General features: G+C 39.7%; 1 protein-coding gene across 1 annotated transcript in view; it reads right to left on the reverse strand.

Annotated features, from left to right (window-relative positions):
- phf21b (PHD finger protein 21B) overlaps positions 1 to 20000 on the reverse strand; it is a gene marked incomplete at both ends in the record, with an annotated part of 42978 nt that overhangs the window by 4640 nt on the left and 18338 nt on the right. The window contains 5 exons of the mRNA XM_079236390.1: positions 689 to 822; positions 1003 to 1165; positions 3955 to 4047; positions 13582 to 13860; positions 19573 to 19617. Of these exons, the coding sequence (XP_079092516.1) occupies positions 689 to 822; positions 1003 to 1165; positions 3955 to 4047; positions 13582 to 13860; positions 19573 to 19617 (714 nt within the window). The remainder of the gene's footprint in view (positions 1 to 688; positions 823 to 1002; positions 1166 to 3954; positions 4048 to 13581; positions 13861 to 19572; positions 19618 to 20000) is intronic.

The raw sequence follows: 20000 nt of genomic DNA on the forward strand, positions 1-20000 counted from the left end.
AGAGGTGACGACTGAATCTACCAAAGAGACTAAGTGTCTTTGGGTGAAGACTTAAGGTAAGTGTCTTTGGGTGAAGACTTAAGGTAGGTGTCTTTGGGTGAAGACTTAAGGTAAGTGTCTTTGGGTGAAGACTTAAGGTAAGTGTCTTTGGGTGAAGACTTAAGGTAAGTATCTTTGGGTGAAGACTTAAGGTAAGTATCTTTGGGTGAAGACTTAAGGTAAGTGTCTTTGGGTGAAGACTTTTGCAGTGTTTGTCATAATGATGAGATGGTGTCAATAGGTAGAGAGAAGGTATAGACGATATACGTACTCGCTTGATAAGGGTTGAGAGAAGTTACAGCCTACCGCAGGGGACCTAGAGCGCAAGCTGTAAAACACCCTCGACAAAACCTATAACTTAATTTGAAAATAACACAAAAACCTAACGATTTAGCACGGGGCGAGATAAAAGACCGAAGGCGTTATGCCAATATCGGATGAGGATTATTATTTCCTCCGGGATCACTAGGATAATTAGCCGACGGAGTGCCACCGAGTTAGGTGAGGTCTTGCCTTTCCTACTCTCCCCCCTATCCTCCTCTTTCCCTGGCAAGACCACCGTTCACGCTACAATCTATATATATATATATATATATATATATATATAGGGAGAGAGAGCGAGAGAGAGAGAGAGGATCCGTGGCTGCACCTTGACTGCCTCGCTGACGGCCGTCACCCCGTTGCTGGAGGCGGCGATGATGGCGTACGCCACGCCGGGCCCGGCGCAGGAGAGCTGGACGGGTCCACCGGGGTTGGCGCCTCCTGCCGGGCCGTGGGGGGGCGCTGTGGAAACCGCAGGAACCATTGGCGCTATGGAAACCGTGGGCACCGTGGGCGCTGTGGGAACCACAGGCGCTGTGGGTGCTGTGGGCACAGTGGGAACCACAGGCGCTGTGGGAACCACGGGCGCTATAGGCACCGTGGGCACCGTGAGCGGCGTGGGCGGCGAGGTGGCGCGCTGGCCGTTGGGCTGGTGCTCGGGGCTGAAGGTGCTGTTGGTGGTGGGCAAGGTGGGGCCCTGGCTCCGGGGACTGACCACGGCGGTGGCCCTCAGCAGGCCGAGAGGCTGCAGCTCCTCACCTGGACTGTGAGGGAGGCTGTCGGGGATCTGGGTCTTTGGCCTGACCTGCAGGAGCACAAGCAGGACACCTGATCAACACCTGTTCAACACCTGATCAACGCCTGTTCAACGCCTGATCAACGCCTGATCAACGCCTGATCAACGCCTTTTCAACGTCTATTCAACACCTGTTTAATACCTGTTCAACACCTGTTTAATACCTGTTCAACACCTGTTTAATACCTGTTCAACACCTGTTTAATACCTGTTCAACACCTGTTCAACACCTGTTCAACACCTGTTCAACACCTGTTTAATACATGTTCAACACCTGTTCAACACCTGATCAACACCTGTTCAACACCTGTTCAACACCTGTTCAACACCTGTTTAACACCTGTTTAACACCTGTTCAACACCTGTTCAACACCTGTTCAACACCTGTTCAACACCTGTTTAACACCTGTTCAACACCTGTTCAACACCTGTTCAACACCTGTTTAACACCTGTTCAACACCTGTTTAATACATGTTCAACACCTGTTCAACACCTGTTCAACACATGATCAACACCTGTTCAACACCTGTTCAACACCTGTTCAACACCTGTTCAACACCTGTTTAACACCTGTTTAATACCTGTTTAACACCTGTTTAATACCTGTTCAACACCTGTTCAACACCTGTTCAACACCTGTTCAACACCTGTTCAAAACCTGTTCAACACCTGTTTAATACCTGTTCAACACCTGTTTAACACCTGTTCAACACCTGTTCACCACCTGTTTAATACATGTTCAACACCTGTTCAACACCTGATCAACACCTGTTCAACACCTGTTCAACACCTGTTTAACACCTGTTTAATACCTGTTTAACACCTGTTTAATACCTGTTCAACACCTGTTCAACGCCTGTTCAACGCCTGTTCAACACCTGTTCAACGCCTGTTCAACGCCTGTTCAACGCCTGTTCAACGCCTGTTCAACGCCTGTTCAACACCTGTTCAACACCTGTTCACCACCTGTTCAACACCTGTTCAACACCTGTTTAACACCTGTTTAATACCTGTTCAACACCTGTTCAACACCTGTTCAACACCTGTTCAAAACCTGTTCAACACCTGTTTAATACCTGTTTAACACCTGTTCAACACCTGTTCACCACCTGTTTAATACATGTTCAACACCTGTTCAACACCTGATCAACACCTGTTCAACACCTGTTTAACACCTGTTTAATACCTGTTTAACACCTGTTTAATACCTGTTCAACGCCTGTTCAACGCCTGTTCAACGCCTGTTCAACACCTGATCAACGCCTGTTCAACGCCTGTTTAACGCCTGTTCAACGCCTGTTCAACGCCTGTTCAACACCTGTTCAACACCTGTTCAACACCTGTTTAACACCTGTTTAACACCTGTTTAATACCTGATCAACACCTGATCAACACCTGTTTAACACCTGATCAACGCCTGAGGGACCTTTTATTCTTTTTGTTTTATTATTCTTTAAAAACATTCAGTCGACTATTCGGTTCTCTTCTCGTGGACAGGTGGACTGGTACCTCTACATGTGGACTGGTACCTCTACAGGTGGACTGGTACCTCTACATGTGGACTGGTACCAGTACAGGTGGACTGGTACCTCTACATGTGGACTGGTACCTCTACAGGTGGACTGGTACCTCTACATGAGGACTGGTACCTCTACAGGTGGACTGGTACCAGTACAGGTGGACTGGTACCTCTACAGGTAGACTGGCACCTCTACATGTGGACTGGTACCAGTACAGGTGGACTGGTACCTCTACAAGTGGACTGGCACCTCTACAGGTGGACTGGCACCTCTACATGTGGACTGGTACCAGTACAGGTGGACTGGCACCTCTACATGTGGACTGGTACCAGTACAGGTGGACTGGCACCTCTACAGGTGGACTGGCACCTCTACATGTGGACTGGTACCAGTACAGGTGGACTGGTACCTCTACAGGTGGACTGGTACCAGTACAGGTGGACTGGCACCTCTACAGGTGGACTGGTACCTCTACATGTGGACTGGTACCTCTACAGGTGGACTGGCACCTCTACAGGTGGACTGGCACCAGTACAGGTGGACTGGTACCAGTACAGATGGACTGGCACCTCTACAGGTGGACTGGTACCTCTACATGTGGACTGGCACCTCTACAGGTGGACTGGTACCTCTACAGGTGGACTGGTACCTCTACATGTGGACTGGTACCAGTACAGGTGGACTGGCACCTCTACAGGTGGACTGGTACCTCTACAGGTGGACTGGTACCTCTACATGTGGACTGGTACCAGTACAGGTGGACTGGCACCTCTACAGGTGGACTGGCACCTCTACAGGTGGACTGGTACCTCTACATGTGGACTGGTACCAGTACAGGTGGACTGGCACCTCTACAGGTGGACTGGTACCTCGACAGGTGGACTGGTACCTCTACAGGTGGACTGGTACCAGTACAGGTGGACTGGTGCCTCTACAGATGGACTGGCACCTCTACAGGTGGACTGGTACCTCGGTACCTCTACAGGTGGACTGGTACCAGTACAGGTGGACTGGTGCCTCTACAGATGGACTGGCACCTCTACAGGTGGACTGGTACCAGTACAGGTGGACTGGTACCGCGACAGGTGGACTGGTACCTCTACATGTGGACTGGTACCAGTACAGGTGGACTGGTGCCTCTACAGGTGGACTGGTACCTCTACAGGTGGACTGGTCCCTCTACAGGTGGACTGGTACCTCTACAGGTGGACTGGTACCAGTACAGGTGGACTGGTACCAGTACAGGTGGACTGGTACCTCTACAGGTGGACTGGTACCTGAGGTAGCACAGTGGCTGCTTGTCCTGCCAGCCGGTGCAGGGAGCTGACTTGAGGCACATTGATGGGCGCAGCAGTGAGAGTTCCCAGCATCTGGAAGGTACACAAACGCAACACTTCAATAAACATCAGTTAAGCAACGTGAAGAAAATAAAAGCATCAAATCATTGAAGATTAAAAGATTAATAAATGTACAAAATCGTCAGGAAACTGTTTTTTATTGTTTTGATTCCTGAAATCTTTTTTCTGCATTGCATTGTGGGACAGTTTTGTTCCTCAGTGCATATTTTAGTCTCACAATCACGAACCAGTCAAACCAGTGGAAATAGAAAACGTCTTTATCAAAACTATATAACTGATAAAACCTCACTTATTGTGTGTTTGACTGTTTCCCTTTCAGACGTTGTTGTAGTAACAACATCTGCCCAGTAGAGGAGCTCATGATACACCACACACAGTGGACCGCACTCCAGATGCATGCTGGGAAGTCCACCGTTTTTAATCCAAATTAAGCTTTTTCAACAATCAATAAAACAAAACAAAAATGTAGTGAATTAAAAATAACTTCAGATTGTTCTCTGCCTGCCTGTCTCCTGTTAAGTGTCACTATTATTATTATTATTATTAGGGCCCGAGCACTGACGTAGTCAGAGTCGAGGACCTATTGTTATTCGAATGTTTGTTTATTATTGTCGATCTATGCGCAGGGAAAAGAGGTGCTTGGGATAAACCTACATTCTTCAAACTTTGTACACCCATCCGACTCGGCGAAAATTTTAATATAATTTGGGTGTCGACCAAAAGTCTGAGAAAATGTCTCTATAGCGCCCCCTTTAGGCTGAAAGCCCACCGTTTTTGCAAACTTTGACCGATTGACTTGAAATTTTACACACATGTCCGGGTGGTACTGCTCTACAAAAAACTCATCCGTGAAATCAAAATGCGCCTAATTAGATTTTCCGCCATTTTGAATTTTGTAAAAAACACATTTTTGCCTACTCCTCTTAAACGATAGGTCCATTTCTTACGAAACTTCCTGTGGATCATCATTGGTTCAATGTGGTCAAACGATATTTTCAACTTTGTTGATATCTCATTGCGTTCAGAAGTTATTAACCAATTAACCTCTTAGGGGCATGGCTCAATATGTCAATACACATAACTTCCTAATTACTTGGCCTATCTTCACAAACTGTGTAGCATATGTCAACATCGTGTCCCTTAACGTACCCAAATTGTTTCATAATATTCAAACACTAGAGGGCGCTGCAGTGAACCGCTCAATTTTGGCATTTTCCTTGTTTTCAGGCGTTGTATTCTGACGAACTCCTCCTAGAGATTACACACGATTGATTTCACATTCGGGCAATATGATGTTGAGACCTTTGCAGGGAAAAGTTATCAAAGGATTTTCAAAATATCGAACTATGTGAGCGCAGAGCAGTGGCAAAGAGACACCATTTTCCATGAAAATGAAGTTGCTTTAACTCGGCCGTACATGATGGAATCTACTCCATATTTCTCATATGCCATGACCTCCTGACCCTGAAGACATCCATATGATCAATTTTCATCCTAGTCATAGCGCCACCTAAAGGCAACAGGAAGTTACATGTTTTCTACTTGTACACCGTGCTCCTCACAGATTATTCAGATTCCTCTCAAAATGCGTCGGAACAGACTTAAGACATTGATAATGCATCACCTTGAAGATTGTAAGGATCCGTTGAACGGCGTAGCGTCGGTCCGTCGCAGAAGTTCGATCCTTCGCCGTGACCGAATAAACCGATGTAACTCGACTCCACATGATAAGATCCTTTCCAGGTTTCACATGTTTGATCAGCCTCCAGGCCTGAAGACATGTGCAGTCTAATTTTTAATTAGAGTTATAGCACCACCTAATGGCAACAGGAAGTAAATATTCTATACTTTGGCTTGCTTCTCTTAGTCGGTCAGTCAGATCGACATCAAATTACTTCTATACAAACATAAGACTTTCATGACGCCAGCCCCTAAAGCATTTGACGTTTTGTGTAACGCTGTTGCCGTGGCGACCCATCCTTCGCGGTCAACAACGAAGGTACTTTTGAGGGACTAAGCATGCTCGACACGTAACTAAACTTGGCACACACATTTAAAGGCAAAGATGTAGTTATCTGATATGATTTTAATGCTTCAAAATCACAATTCGGCTCGATGGCGCCCCTTACAAATATTAATTTAAGCAGCCCCAGCGCTACGGTTGACCTACATGTATGAAACTTGGTAACCATATGTAACACATGTAAACTTAGAAATAACTCTCTTGGGACCGATCTCTAAACCGTACAGGAAGTCAGATAGCGCCCCCTAAAAAACATGTTGTTTTTTTTGACAACCTGTGAGTTGTGAAAGGCCACAGTTTTCCCCCCTTATCACCAATTGGCCTTAAATTTGGCACACATGTCCGGGTGGTTCTGCTCTACAAAAAGCTCTGGGAGAACATTTACCTCCACCTGCTTAGAATTTCTGCCATTTTGAATTTTGTGAAAAAACATTTTTTCCTCAAATCTTCCTAAACGCTGGCTTCGATTTTTACGAAATTCTCTGTGGATAATTAAAGGTTCAATTTCATGAAAATATATCAAAAGCTTGTTTGTATCTCTTTGTGTTCAAAAGAAAAGGACCCATAACTTCTTAGGGGTAAATTCAACTTAATTCAACAAAGCAGCCCTTGCAGTACGTTCAACATAGATATACAATATTTGATAGGCGCATGTACCACATATACACTTAACAATAACTCTCTTGGGACCATGCTCTAAACCGTACCAGAAGTCGGCCAATTTCATTTTCGTCCTCAGTGGTGGGCCATCAGGGCCTTCTAAGCCTTCTCTGCTGGCCTAAACAGAATCATAAAGTTATAGCTATTTTATAATTTCATTGTTTTTCACAAATACACTACATGTATTATAATTATGTTTCCCTATCAGATTATTTTCTCATTGTACAGCTCTGTTGCTCAGCCTGCAGTCTTCAGCTATCAGACTGCAGCTGGTTTGAAGGAGAAGCTTTCATCCAATCAGATGTTTTCTCTCCTGTGTCTCCAGGCCAGCAAGGCAGTTTAAACAGGCCTTTGCAGATTAAAGGACACGGGGAGTGGGCGTTGTGGTTGATTGTCATGGACTTCAACCAATCAGATCGTTAGTTTGACAAACTGGGCGGATTATTTGACGTGCAGGGCCTGCGAGGTGGCGTGGACGTGTGATTGGTCAGTGGCTCAGCGTGACCATTAACATGCGCTGTGATTGGCCAGTGTGTCAACAGGGCGGAGCTCAGTGGGAGCTGGAACGGTTCAGGCGGAAGCTAGAGAAGTTGTGACATGTTGTTTTTGTTGCGTGTCTTGGCGCTCGGTGGACTTAAACGGACTTGGTGGAGGATTTGAGGCGTCGACTGCTGCTGTCGAGCGGATATGTTCTGCCCTAGAACGCGTGGAGGTTTCCGGGGTGCGGTCGGGAGGCTCGGCTGTCCTCACCGGTCCATGGCGCCTGTTGCTGGAACTGAAGCTCCGTAAACCGAACAACCGCGTTGCTGAACTCGTTGTTAATAAGGAGAGGCGGATGGACTTTATCTTTAATGAACAGCATCCGGTGAGTTGCTTTTTGTGTTTCATCTGCGGTGGCGTTGTGTTGTGTGCTGCTTTTTTTTAATCATGTATTGTTTTGTCATGTCATAACGAAGTGTGGTTCTTGTTGCGGGGGAAATCCCGCGTCACAGAGGCGCTGCGTGAGCTGTCCCCGACTCAGAAACCTCCGCTGAAAAAAGAACGAAAAAAACTTCACTACTTTTACTTTTTTTTTTCGAGAATAGGCGCGGGGGGCTTGGCGCTTATACGGTGAAAACAGCTCCGCGGTCGGTCCACACCGTGTGACCTCCATGCCCGTAATAGTGCAAAGAAATCGTCCGTATAGCAGAGTGAGCTCTGCTGTCCACACATGACCGTCTGGATGAACGCGCCGTGTAGTGGGCATCGTCGTGTTCAATACACGAGGGTCAGACAGGAAGTCCCGGGACACTTTTTTTCCCTTCTTCCCCAGTCCGCACCTGATGTGGACACACGTCATTGAAGGCCTTGGTCTAAAACCCACCACTGAGATAGAGATATATATATGCATAATTGACCTCATTTGATTCATTTGGCCATATACCTCACCTGAGTAGCCCAGACTTTCATATATTTTTCTGTTTGTGGCAATCGGTGAAAAAAGCTTTGACACCCTTGATATATATGTATATATAATATATATATGTGTGTGTATATATGTATATATACACACACATATATATATACATATATATATATATATGTATATATATATATATATATATGTATGTATATATATATATATATATATATATATATATATATATATATATATACATACATATATATATATATATATATATATATATATATATATATATATGTGTATACATATCTATCTCCCTCTAAATTAAAGCTGCTCGCAGCTTTAATTTAGCACGTCGGGGTAAGCCGAAGGGTCGGCGGCTCTCCCGACCTCGAATATCCGCCTGGCAGGCGAAGGTTCTCGGACGGACGAGCCGGCGACCCTTCGGCTTACCCCGACGTGCTGGAAGCGAGGGCCCAGTCACAGCTGCGAGCAGCTTTAATTATTATTATTATTCCTTTTAATAATAAATAAAAATAATAAAATACATACAAATAAATGACAGTGTTACCTTATATACGTCATTCTCTTTTATCTTTAATTTAATTAGCTTTTTATTTTAAACGTGAGCCTGTGATTGGCCGACACTTAAACCAGTAAATAAACCACAGAAGAAGAAGAGGATTAAAGTCTCTTCTCAGCGGCTCGACAGAGAAAGAAAATCTGAAAAGAGGAAAGTTTCCTCCTCCCCTCCTCCTTTCTTCATCTGTGAAAATCCCTTCGTTCCATTGTATTGCTGCAGAGGAGGAGGAGGAGGAGGAGGAGGAGGAGACGACCCAGGCCTGTTTCCATAGAAACTGCAGAGAGAAAAATTCTTGCAGTGCAAGGGCTTTCATTCTGGTAATTGCTTCCTCTTTTCTCCAAACCTAAGCACCTTCTCTTTAGGGTGCCTCCTCCTCCTCCTTCTCCTCCTCTTCATCTTCCTCCTCCTCCTCCTCCTCCTTCTCCTCCTCCTCTTCCTCTTCCTCTTCCTCTTCAGTGTGTGACACAACCTTGGACCAGATTTTATTTCATTTTTATTTGTTATGATTTTTTTTCTAAATACCAAAGTCGATAGTGTCGCTGTCAGAGATGACAGCTCTGCAGCAACGCTGTGTGTGTGTGTGTGTGTGTGTGTGTGTGTGTGTGTGTGTGTGTGTGTACACATAAGGACGATACTCTTCTGTCTCTGAGTTGTTGAAGCTGTATGTTTTTCCTCCTTTGATGGTGGTAGGCTAGCAGTCCCCCCCGCTTACAGTCTTTGTGCTAAGCTAAAGCTAAAAACACCTCGCTTTAAACAACTTTAAACAACAATAGAAATGTCTTAATGGTTTTATGTCTTAATATCTTTATGTCTTCATATCTTTATGTCTTAATATCTTTATGTCTTCATATCTTTATTTCTTAATGGTTTTATGGTTTTATGTCTTAATATCTTCATGTCTTAATGTTTTTATGTCTTAATGTCTTAATGGTTTCATGTCTTAATATCTTTATGTCTTCATATCTTTATGTCTTCATATCTTTATGTCTTAATGGTTTTATGTCTTAATGGTTTTATGTCTTAATATCTTCATGTCTTAATGGTTTTATGTCTTAATATCTTTATGTCTTCATATCTTTATGTCTTCATATCTTTATGTCTTAATGGTTTTATGTCTTAATGGTTTTATGTCTTCATATCTTCATGTCTTAATGGTTTTATGTCTTAATGGTTTTATGTCTTAATATCTTTATGTCTTCATATCTTTATGTCTTAATATCTTTATGTCTTAATGGTTTTATGTCTTAATGGTTTTATGTCTTAATATCTTTATGTCTTCATATCTTTGTCTTAATATCTTTATGTCTTAATGTCTTAATGGTTTTATGTCTTAATATCTTCATGTCTTCAAATCTTTATGTCTTAATATCTTTATGTCTTTATGTCTTAATGTCTAAATGGTTTTATGTCTTAATATCTTCATGTCTTCAAATCTTTATGTCTTAATATCTTTATGTCTTTATGTCTTAATGTCTAAATGGTTTTATGTCTTAATATCTTCATGTCTTCAAATCTTTATGTCTTAATATCTTTATGTCTTTATGTCTTAATGTCTAAATGGTTTTATGTCTTAATATCTTTATGTCTTCAAATCTTCATGTCTTAATGGTTTTATGTCTTAATATCTTCATGTCTTCAAATCTTTATGTCTTAATATCTTTATGTCTTTATGTCTTAATGTCTAAATGGTTTTATGTCTTAATATCTTTATGTCTTCAAATCTTCATGTCTTAATGGTTTTATGTCTTAATATCTTTATGTCTTTATGTCTTAATGTCTTAATGGTTTTATGTCTTAATATCTTCATATCTTTATGTTTTAATGTCTTAATGGTTTTATTGTTTTATGTCTTAATATCTTAATATCTGTATGTAACCCCAGATGGATTATTCCAGGACCCCTAAAGCTCCGTGACCTTTCTGACCTGCATAACGACCTCTGGGACCTTCTACAGTATAATATGTATCCATCATGATGCTCATTCATGAATTATGTTCATTTAGAGACAAACAGAGCAGGGAGGCTTTAGGCTACAAGGTGATTGACAGGTCACCAGAGACGTATACGCTGTCTCTACGTCACTCCTCAGTCCATATATGGTCACTTCCTGTTCACTGGTTGCACAATAACCAAGATGGCGACGACCAAAACACCAAACTAGAGGCTGAAGAGGATGAAGATGAGTTGAAGAGGATGAAGACGAGTTAAAGAGCGGATGAAGACAAGTTGATGAAGATGAAGACGAGTTAAAAAGAGGATGAAGACGAATTGAAGAGGATGAAGACGAGTTAAAAGAGGATAAAGACGAGTTAAAAGAGGATGAAGACGAATTGAAGAGGATGAAGACGAGTTAAAAGAGTATGAAGACGAGTTAAAAGAGGATGAAGACGAATTGAAGAGGATGAAGACGAGTTAAAAGAGGATGAAGACGAATTGAAGAGGATGAAGACGAATTGAAGAGGATGAAGACGAGTTAAAAGAGGATGAAGACGAATTGAAGAGGATGAAGACGAATTGAAGAGGATGAAGACGAGTTAAAAGAGGATGAAGACGAATTGAAGAGGATGAAGACGAATTGAAGAGGATGAAGACGAGTTAAAAGAGGATAAAGACGAGTTAAAAGAGGTTGAAGACGAGTTAAAAAGAGGATGAAGACGAATTAAAAAGAGGATGAAGACGAATTAAAAAGAGGATGAAGACAAGTTAAAAGAGGATGAAGACGAGTTGATGGAGATGAAGACGAGTTAAAAAGAGGATGAAGACGAGTTGAAGAGGATGAAGACGAGTTAAAAACAGGATGAAGACGAGTTAAAAGGAGGATGAAGACGAGTTAAAAGAGGATGAAGACGAATTGAAGAGGATGAAGACGAGTTAAAAGAGGATGAAGACGAGTTAAAAGAGGATGAAGATGAGTTAAAAGAGGATGAAGACGAATTGAAGAGGATGAAGACGAGTTAAAAGAGGATGAAGACGAGTTAAAAAGAGGATGAAGACGAGTTGAAGAGGATGAAGACCAGTTAAAAACAAGATGAAGACGAGTTAAAAGGAGGATGAAGACGAGTTAAAAGAGGATGAAGACGAGTTAAAAGAGGATGAAGACGAGTTAAAAAAAGGATGAAGACGAATTGAAGAGGATGAAGACGAGTTAAAAGAGGATGAAGACGAGTTAAAAGAGGATGAAGACGAGTTAAAAAGAGGATGAAGACGAGTTAAAAGAGGATGAAGACGAGTTAAAAAGAGGATGAAGACGAATTGAAGAGGATGAAGACGAATTAAAAGAGGATGAAGATGAATTGAAGAGGATGAAGACGAGTTAAAAGTGTGTTAGTGTATGTTAGTGTGTGTGTGTGTGTGTGTGTGTGTGAGTGAGTGAGTGACTGTGTGTGTGAGTGAGTGACTGTGTGTGTGTGTGTGAGTAAGTGAGTGAGTGAGTGTGTGTCTCTGTGTGTGTGCTAGCGTGTGTGAGTGAGTGAGTGAGTGAGTGTGTGTGCGACTGTGTGTCTGTGTGTGTGTGTGTTAGTGTGTGTGTGTCTCTGTGTGTGCGTGTCTGTGTGTCTGTGTGTGTGTCTGTGTGTGTGTGTGTGCGTGTGACTGTGTGTGTGTTAGTGTGTGTGTGTCTCTGTGTGTGTGTGTGTCCTGAAGCTCTGAAACAATGCAGCTCTAGCGTGAGCTCTCATTATTGATCTTGTAATCACAGAACAGGTGGCGTGAGTCCCCTCCCCCTCTCCCCTCTCAGCCCCTCTGATTGGCTGAGCCCAACTCTCCATTGATAAAGGAAGGCGAGCGTGGAGGCCTGCAGGAGGGTGCGTTTCTTTTCATGGCCTGGTGCAGGCAGCTGGGTGGAGAGCGGAACAATGCAGCGTTCAAGAGATGCAGACAGTCCTGCTGCTGACCGCTCACCTCCACCGGGGGGGTGTGTGTGTGTGTGTGTGTGTGTCTGTGTGTGTGTGTGTGTGTGTCTGTGTGTGTGTGTGTGTGTGTGTGTGTGTGTGTGTGTGGGGCACTATACGTCTGCGTTGTCGGAGCCTCAGACCGGCTCTGAATGTAAAGCATTGATGGTCACATGATGCAGAGAGCCGTCCAATCAGAGGCCTCGGGGTCCGGGTCCTGAGGTGACTCGACAAAACCTCTGAGGAGCCCGGCTTTCACTTCCCTTATTCTGTTTCATTCTGTTTACTGACTTATTGTTTATTGTTTGTTGAAATAACAGAGACCTACGTGGTAATACACCTTTTCTCTATTTTATATCCAAGTAAAGTGAATATGCTGTTTTTGAACTGATATTGAAAGAGGTCACAGTCTATTACTGAATATTGTGTATCGTACATATACTGATTTGTTATGTGCACCTAAAGCTAATTATTTATATATAACTCATACAGCGATAATCGATGAATCATTGAAGTGAATTATGAAGTAAAAACACATAACTCTAAATATATTGAGTCACATGGTCTCTTATGGGCTCAAGGCATATAAATATTGAGAATAATGCTGTACGGGAATGAGAACCTAGAACCTAGAAGCCCCGGGATGCTCAGGATGCTGTAGACCGACAACGGAACCTCTAAAGAACGCTGTTGGATGCTACGCTACGCTACGCTGTTGGATGCTACGCTACGCTGTTGGATGCTATGCTACGCTGTTGGATGCTACGCTACGTTGTTGGGTGCTATGCTACGCTGTTGGATGCTACGCTAGCTTGGCTTGAAACCAAGATGGCGACAGCCATGAACCAAGATGGCAACGGCCTGAAACCAAGATGGCAACGGCCTGAAACCAAGATGGCGACAGCCATGAACCAAAATGGCAATGGCCTGAAACCAAGATGGCGACAGTCATGAATCAAGATGGCGACGGCCTGGTGGGTCTCACCTGAGAGGGAGGCAGCTCTCCGGCTCTCCTGCTGCTGAACGCGTGGACTCCGGCGGGCGCCGCCCTGCCGCCCGTCTGCAGGTTGATGGGCGTGGCCTGCAGCAGGTTGATGGGCGTGGCCTGCAGCAGGTTGATGGGCGTGGCCTGCAGCGGGTCCGCCTTCTGCCCGTTGATGCGTGCGGTCACCATGGAGACGGGAGCCTTGCCGATGCCCGGGCTGGGAGGCGGCTTGATGAGAGACAGAGGCTTCACCACGGGACAACTTCTGACTGCCAGCTTCTAGAGTACACAGAGAGAGTACTTATACACACTGATGCTTCTAGAGTACACAGAGAGAGTACTTATACACACTGATGCTTCTAGAGTACACAGAGAGAGTACTTATACACACTGATGCTTCTAGAGTACACAGAGAGAGTACTTATACACACTGATGCTTCTAGAGTACACAGAGAGAGTACTTATACACACTGATGCTTCTAGAGTACACAGAGAGAGTACTTATACACACTGATGCTTCTGGAGTACACAGAGAGAGTACTTATACACACTGATGCTTCTAGAGTACACAGAGAGAGTACTTATACACACTGATGCTTCTAGAGTACACAGAGAGAGTACTTATACACACTGATGCTTCTAGAGTACACAGAGAGAGTACTTATGCACACTGATGCTTCTAGAGTACACAGAGAGAGTACTTATACACACTACACTGATTTATACCATCACTACCAGTATCAGCCAATAGAAACCAGTTCTACTAAATCTCCGTTTTTTCTTGAATGTGGAACAGAATCACTTCACTTCCTATAATCATCATCATCATCATCATCATCATCATCATCATCACACACTGAGCCTCCTCTTCCTCTTTCTGCTCCGCTTCACTACAAAAAAGTAGAACTCTGTAAATATTTCATATTCCATGTCGCTGCCTCTCTGACGGACTGCAGGGGGAACACCAAGCAGAGAGGAGAATATGCACAAATACATCATGTATGCATATATATATATATATATATATATATATATATATATATATATATATATATATATATATATATATATATATATATATATATATATAAATACAACAAAAATAATCAAATCCTCTCACCAGAGAAGCTGGAAGGAGCAGATGTGATTATCTTTGATCATGTTTTCTACCGGATCAATAATCTCTGGTATTAGAATGTCCGTATCTTGTTGTCAACATGTTGGTCCGTCCATCAACGCCGTCTCACTTCCTGTCTGCGTCTCATTGGTTCCCACTGAAGACGACGCTCTTTAAAAACTCATCTCCACATTCACGGTAGTTTTTATCAGACAGACTTAGTCGGGGACTATTTTCCGCAGCGGATGAATACATGTGTGAACATGTTGATGGAGATCTCTTCTCCAGAACATGGTTGAATAATATATTTATTAAATGATGTTTATAAAGTCACCCGGATACAGTGTGACGCATCACAGCGGTGTTGTTATTTATTAAATCTCCCTCTCAACAGCAAGTGGTGCCGAGGCTCAAACCCTTCACTGGAGAACCACAACAGAACAGAACCACGCTCTGAAGAAGGTTCTGCACTCTGTTCTCTAACAAGTATAAACAATAACAACACGTATAAACAATAACTATAAACAATAACAACTATAAACAATAGCAACACATATAAACACGTATAAACACAACATGTATAAACAATAACAAATATAAACAACAACTATAAACAATAACAACACATAAACACGCATAAACAGCACATATAAACAATAACAACTATAAACAATAACAAACATAAGCAAGAACTATAAACAATAGCAACACATATAAACACGTATAAATATAACATGTATAAACAATAACAACACATATAAACACGTATAAACAATAACAACACGTATAAACAATAACATATATAAACAATAACAACACGTATAAACATAGCATGTATAAACATAACAACACGTATAAACAATAACATATATAAACAATAACAACACGTATAAACATAACATGCATAAACATAACAACACGTATAAACAATAACAACACATATAAACACGTATAAACATAACATGTATAAACATAACAACACGTATAAACAATAACATATATAAACAATAACAACACGTATAAACATAGCATGTATAAACATAACAACACGTATAAACAATAACATATATAAACAATAACAACACGTATAAACATAACATGCATAAACATAACAACACGTATAAACATAACATGCATAAACATAACAACACGTATAAACAATAACAACACATATAAACACGTATAAACATAACATGTATAAACATAGCAACACGCATAAACAATAACAACACATACAGACATGTATAAACATAACAACATGTATAAACAATAACAACTATAAACAGTAACAACTATAAACAATAACAACACATATAACCACGTATAAACATAACATGTATAAACATAACAACATGTATAAACACGTATAAACATAACATGTATAAACATAACAACACATATAAACACGTATAAACATAACACGTATAAACAACAACAACACGTATAAACAATAACATATGTAAACAATAACAACACGTATAAACATAACATGTATAAACATAGCAACACGCATGAACAATAACATATGTAAACAATAACAACACGTATAAACATAACATGTATAAACATAGCAACACGCAGAAACAATAACAACACATATAAACATGTATGAACATAACATGTATGAACATAACAACATGTATAAACAATAACACGTATAAACACATATAAACATAACATGTATGAACAATAACAACACATATAAACAATAACATATATAAACAATAACACCACCTATAAACATAACATGTATAAGCATAACACGTATAAACAACAACAACACGTATGAACATAACATGTATAAACATAACACGCATAAACAATAACAACACGTATAAACAATAACATATATAAACAATAACAACACGTATAAACATAACATGTATAAACATAACACGAATAAATAACAACACGTATAAACAATAACATATATAAACAATAACAACACATATAAACATAACATGTATAAACAATAACATATGTAAACAATAACAAATATAAACAACAACTATAAACAATAACAACACATAAACACGCATAAACAGCACATATAAACAATAACAACTATAAACAATAACAACAACTATAAACAATAACAAACATAAGCAAGAACTATAAACAATAGCAACACATATAAACACGTATAAATATAACATGTATAAACAATAACAACACATATAAACACGTATAAACAATAACAACACGTATAAACAATAACATATAAACAATAACAACACGTATCAACATAGCATGTATAAACATAACAACACGTATAAACAATAACATATATAAACAATAACAACACGTATAAACATAACATGCATAAACATAACAACACGTATAAACATAACATGCATAAACATAACAACACGTATAAACAATAACAACACATATAAATACGTATAAACATAACATGTATAAACATAACAACATGTATAAACATAGCAACACGCATAAACAATAACAACACATATAGACATGTATAAACATAACATGTATAAACAAAACAACATGTATAAACAATAACAACTATAAACAATAACAACACATATAAACACGTATAAACATAACATGTATAAACATAACAACACATATAAACACGTATAAACATAACATGTATAAACATAACACATATAAACAATAACAACTATAAACAATAACAACACGTATAAACAATAACTATAAACAATAACAACACACATAAACAAGAACTTTAAACAATAGCAACACATATAAACACGTATAAATATAACATGTATAAACATAACATGTATAAACAACAACAACACATATAAACACGTATAAACAATAACAACACATATAAACATAACATGTATAAACATAACAACACATATAAACACGTAAATACACAACATGTATAAACATAACACATATAAACAATAACAACTATAAACAATAACAACACGTATAAACAATAACTATAATCAATAACAACACACATAAACAAGAACTTTAAACAATAGCAACACATATAAACACGTATAAATATAACATGTATAAACATAACAACATGTATAAACAATAACAACACATATAAACACGTATAAACAATAACACCACGTATAAACAATAACATATAAACAATAACACCACGTATAAACATAACATGTATAAACATAACAACATGTATAAACAATAACATATATAAACAATAACAACACGTATAAACATAACATGTATAAACATAACAACACGTATAAACAATAACATATATAAACAATAACAACACGTATAAACATAACATGTATAAACATAACAACATGTATAAACAATAACAACACATATAAACATAACATGTATAAACATAACAACACGTATAAACAATCACAACACGTAAAAACAATAACAACACGTATGAACATAACATGTATAAACATAACAACATGTATAAACATAACAACATGTATAAACAATAACAACACATATAAACATAACATGTATAAACATAACAACACGTATAAACAATCACAACACGTAAAAACAATAACAACACGTATGAACATAACATGTATAAACATAACAACATGTATAAAAAATAACAACACGTATGAACATAACATGTATAAACATAACAACATGTATAAACAACAACATATGTATAAACAATAACAACACATATAAACATAACATGTATGAACATAACAACATGTATAAACAATAACATCATGTATGAACAATAACAACACGTATAAACAATAACAACACGTATTAGCGATGAAACGTGCCTTCACTTCCTGAAGCACACAATGAACCCGTTGAGACACAAATCAAACGCACCCACAGTGACAGCGTATTGATCGACCTCTTGATTAGTGGAGCGAGACGACTCTGATCAGTAATTAATACGTTTAATCTGGTGATGCTTCCATACCACTGGATCTTTGAGATTTTAGATTATTTATTATTATCGTCATTATTCATAATTGCTTACACTGTTATATTTTAAGTGGTGAGTCAGAAAAAAAGTTAAGTAGAAGCAAAGTAAATTATTTGTAAATTATTAATATTAAACTCAACACTTCCTGCCCAGGGGTTTCACATTAAAAGCCCTCTAGCAACTTTTATTTTGAAAAAAGAAGCAGAAAGTTACTTAACCTCATTGTACCAAAGTAATGTACTTTATTATACTTCATAGTACTTTTTACTGCACTGTGTTCTTCTGACGTCAAATCAGTTTACTTTGTGGAATAATACATATAGCATGTGTACTTGTGATACTTTAAAACTCACATTAAATATAATGAATACTTCAATACTTCTTCTATCAGTGAGTTTACATCGTTTACTTCCCTCCGTGTACTTTTGTAGTAAACGGTCTCAAACATCATTAATCTGTTTGTTCAAAGAGATAAATGTTCACATTATTATAAATATATAAAGTATTGAACTCAGAGGTAAACTGAACATCATCAACATATACATACAGTATATATATATATATTTATATATATATGAACTGTTACTGTCTCTTTAAATACAGAGGAACGACTGCTGTCCATAAAGGAGGAGCATTTACATTATGTTACTGTCTCTTTAAATACATAAGAAGCGTGGCGCTGAAGGTCGACTCAAACACAACAGACCCTTTACTACTGTCCATAGAGGAGGAGGAAGAGGAGGAGGAAAAGGAAGAGGAAGAGGTGGATACTTAGAGTGTATTTCAGGAAGAAGATCATAGATGGAAAGTACATCAATGAGGTCCTTTACTTGAATATAAAAGTATCTTTTACTTGAATATAAAAGTAAAAGAAGGACCAACCGAAGACAGACAAAGTAAAACCCAGCGGTACTTTGTCCAGGGTAGTAGTACATATTAAATGCTGAGTACTCCATCAGCGTACACGTCTGCTCACCTGTCCGTTCTGCAGCTCGTTGAGGCCTTTGCACAGCGTCTGGTTCTGGAAGAGAAAGAAGAACCGGATCAGACTGAAGTGCCGTGAAGACAACTTGTTGTTGTTGTTGTTGTTTTCTTCGTGCGATTACAGAGGAATGTTTTTATGACAAAAACACTTTCACACAAAGAAGAAAGTCCTCGATCAATCACGTTGTAGAACCAGCTGAGTGGGCAATGAAAACAAAGGCACTTCCCTTCTCATCTTTCACAATAAAAGCCTGAGGCATGTAATACTCAGAGGTCAACTATCTGATGTGTTCAGATCCTTTACTTAGTAAAATAACTAATACCACAGTTTAAAAGTACAAGTACACGTCCTGCATTCAAAACGTTCATTCAGGTAAATGACAGAAGTATTTTGAATGTTTGTTTACGTCCTGAGTGGAG

Source organism: Taurulus bubalis (assembly GCF_910589615.1).
Source record: "Taurulus bubalis genome assembly, chromosome: 20".
In the NCBI taxonomy this organism is placed as follows: domain Eukaryota; kingdom Metazoa; phylum Chordata; class Actinopteri; order Perciformes; family Cottidae; genus Taurulus; species Taurulus bubalis.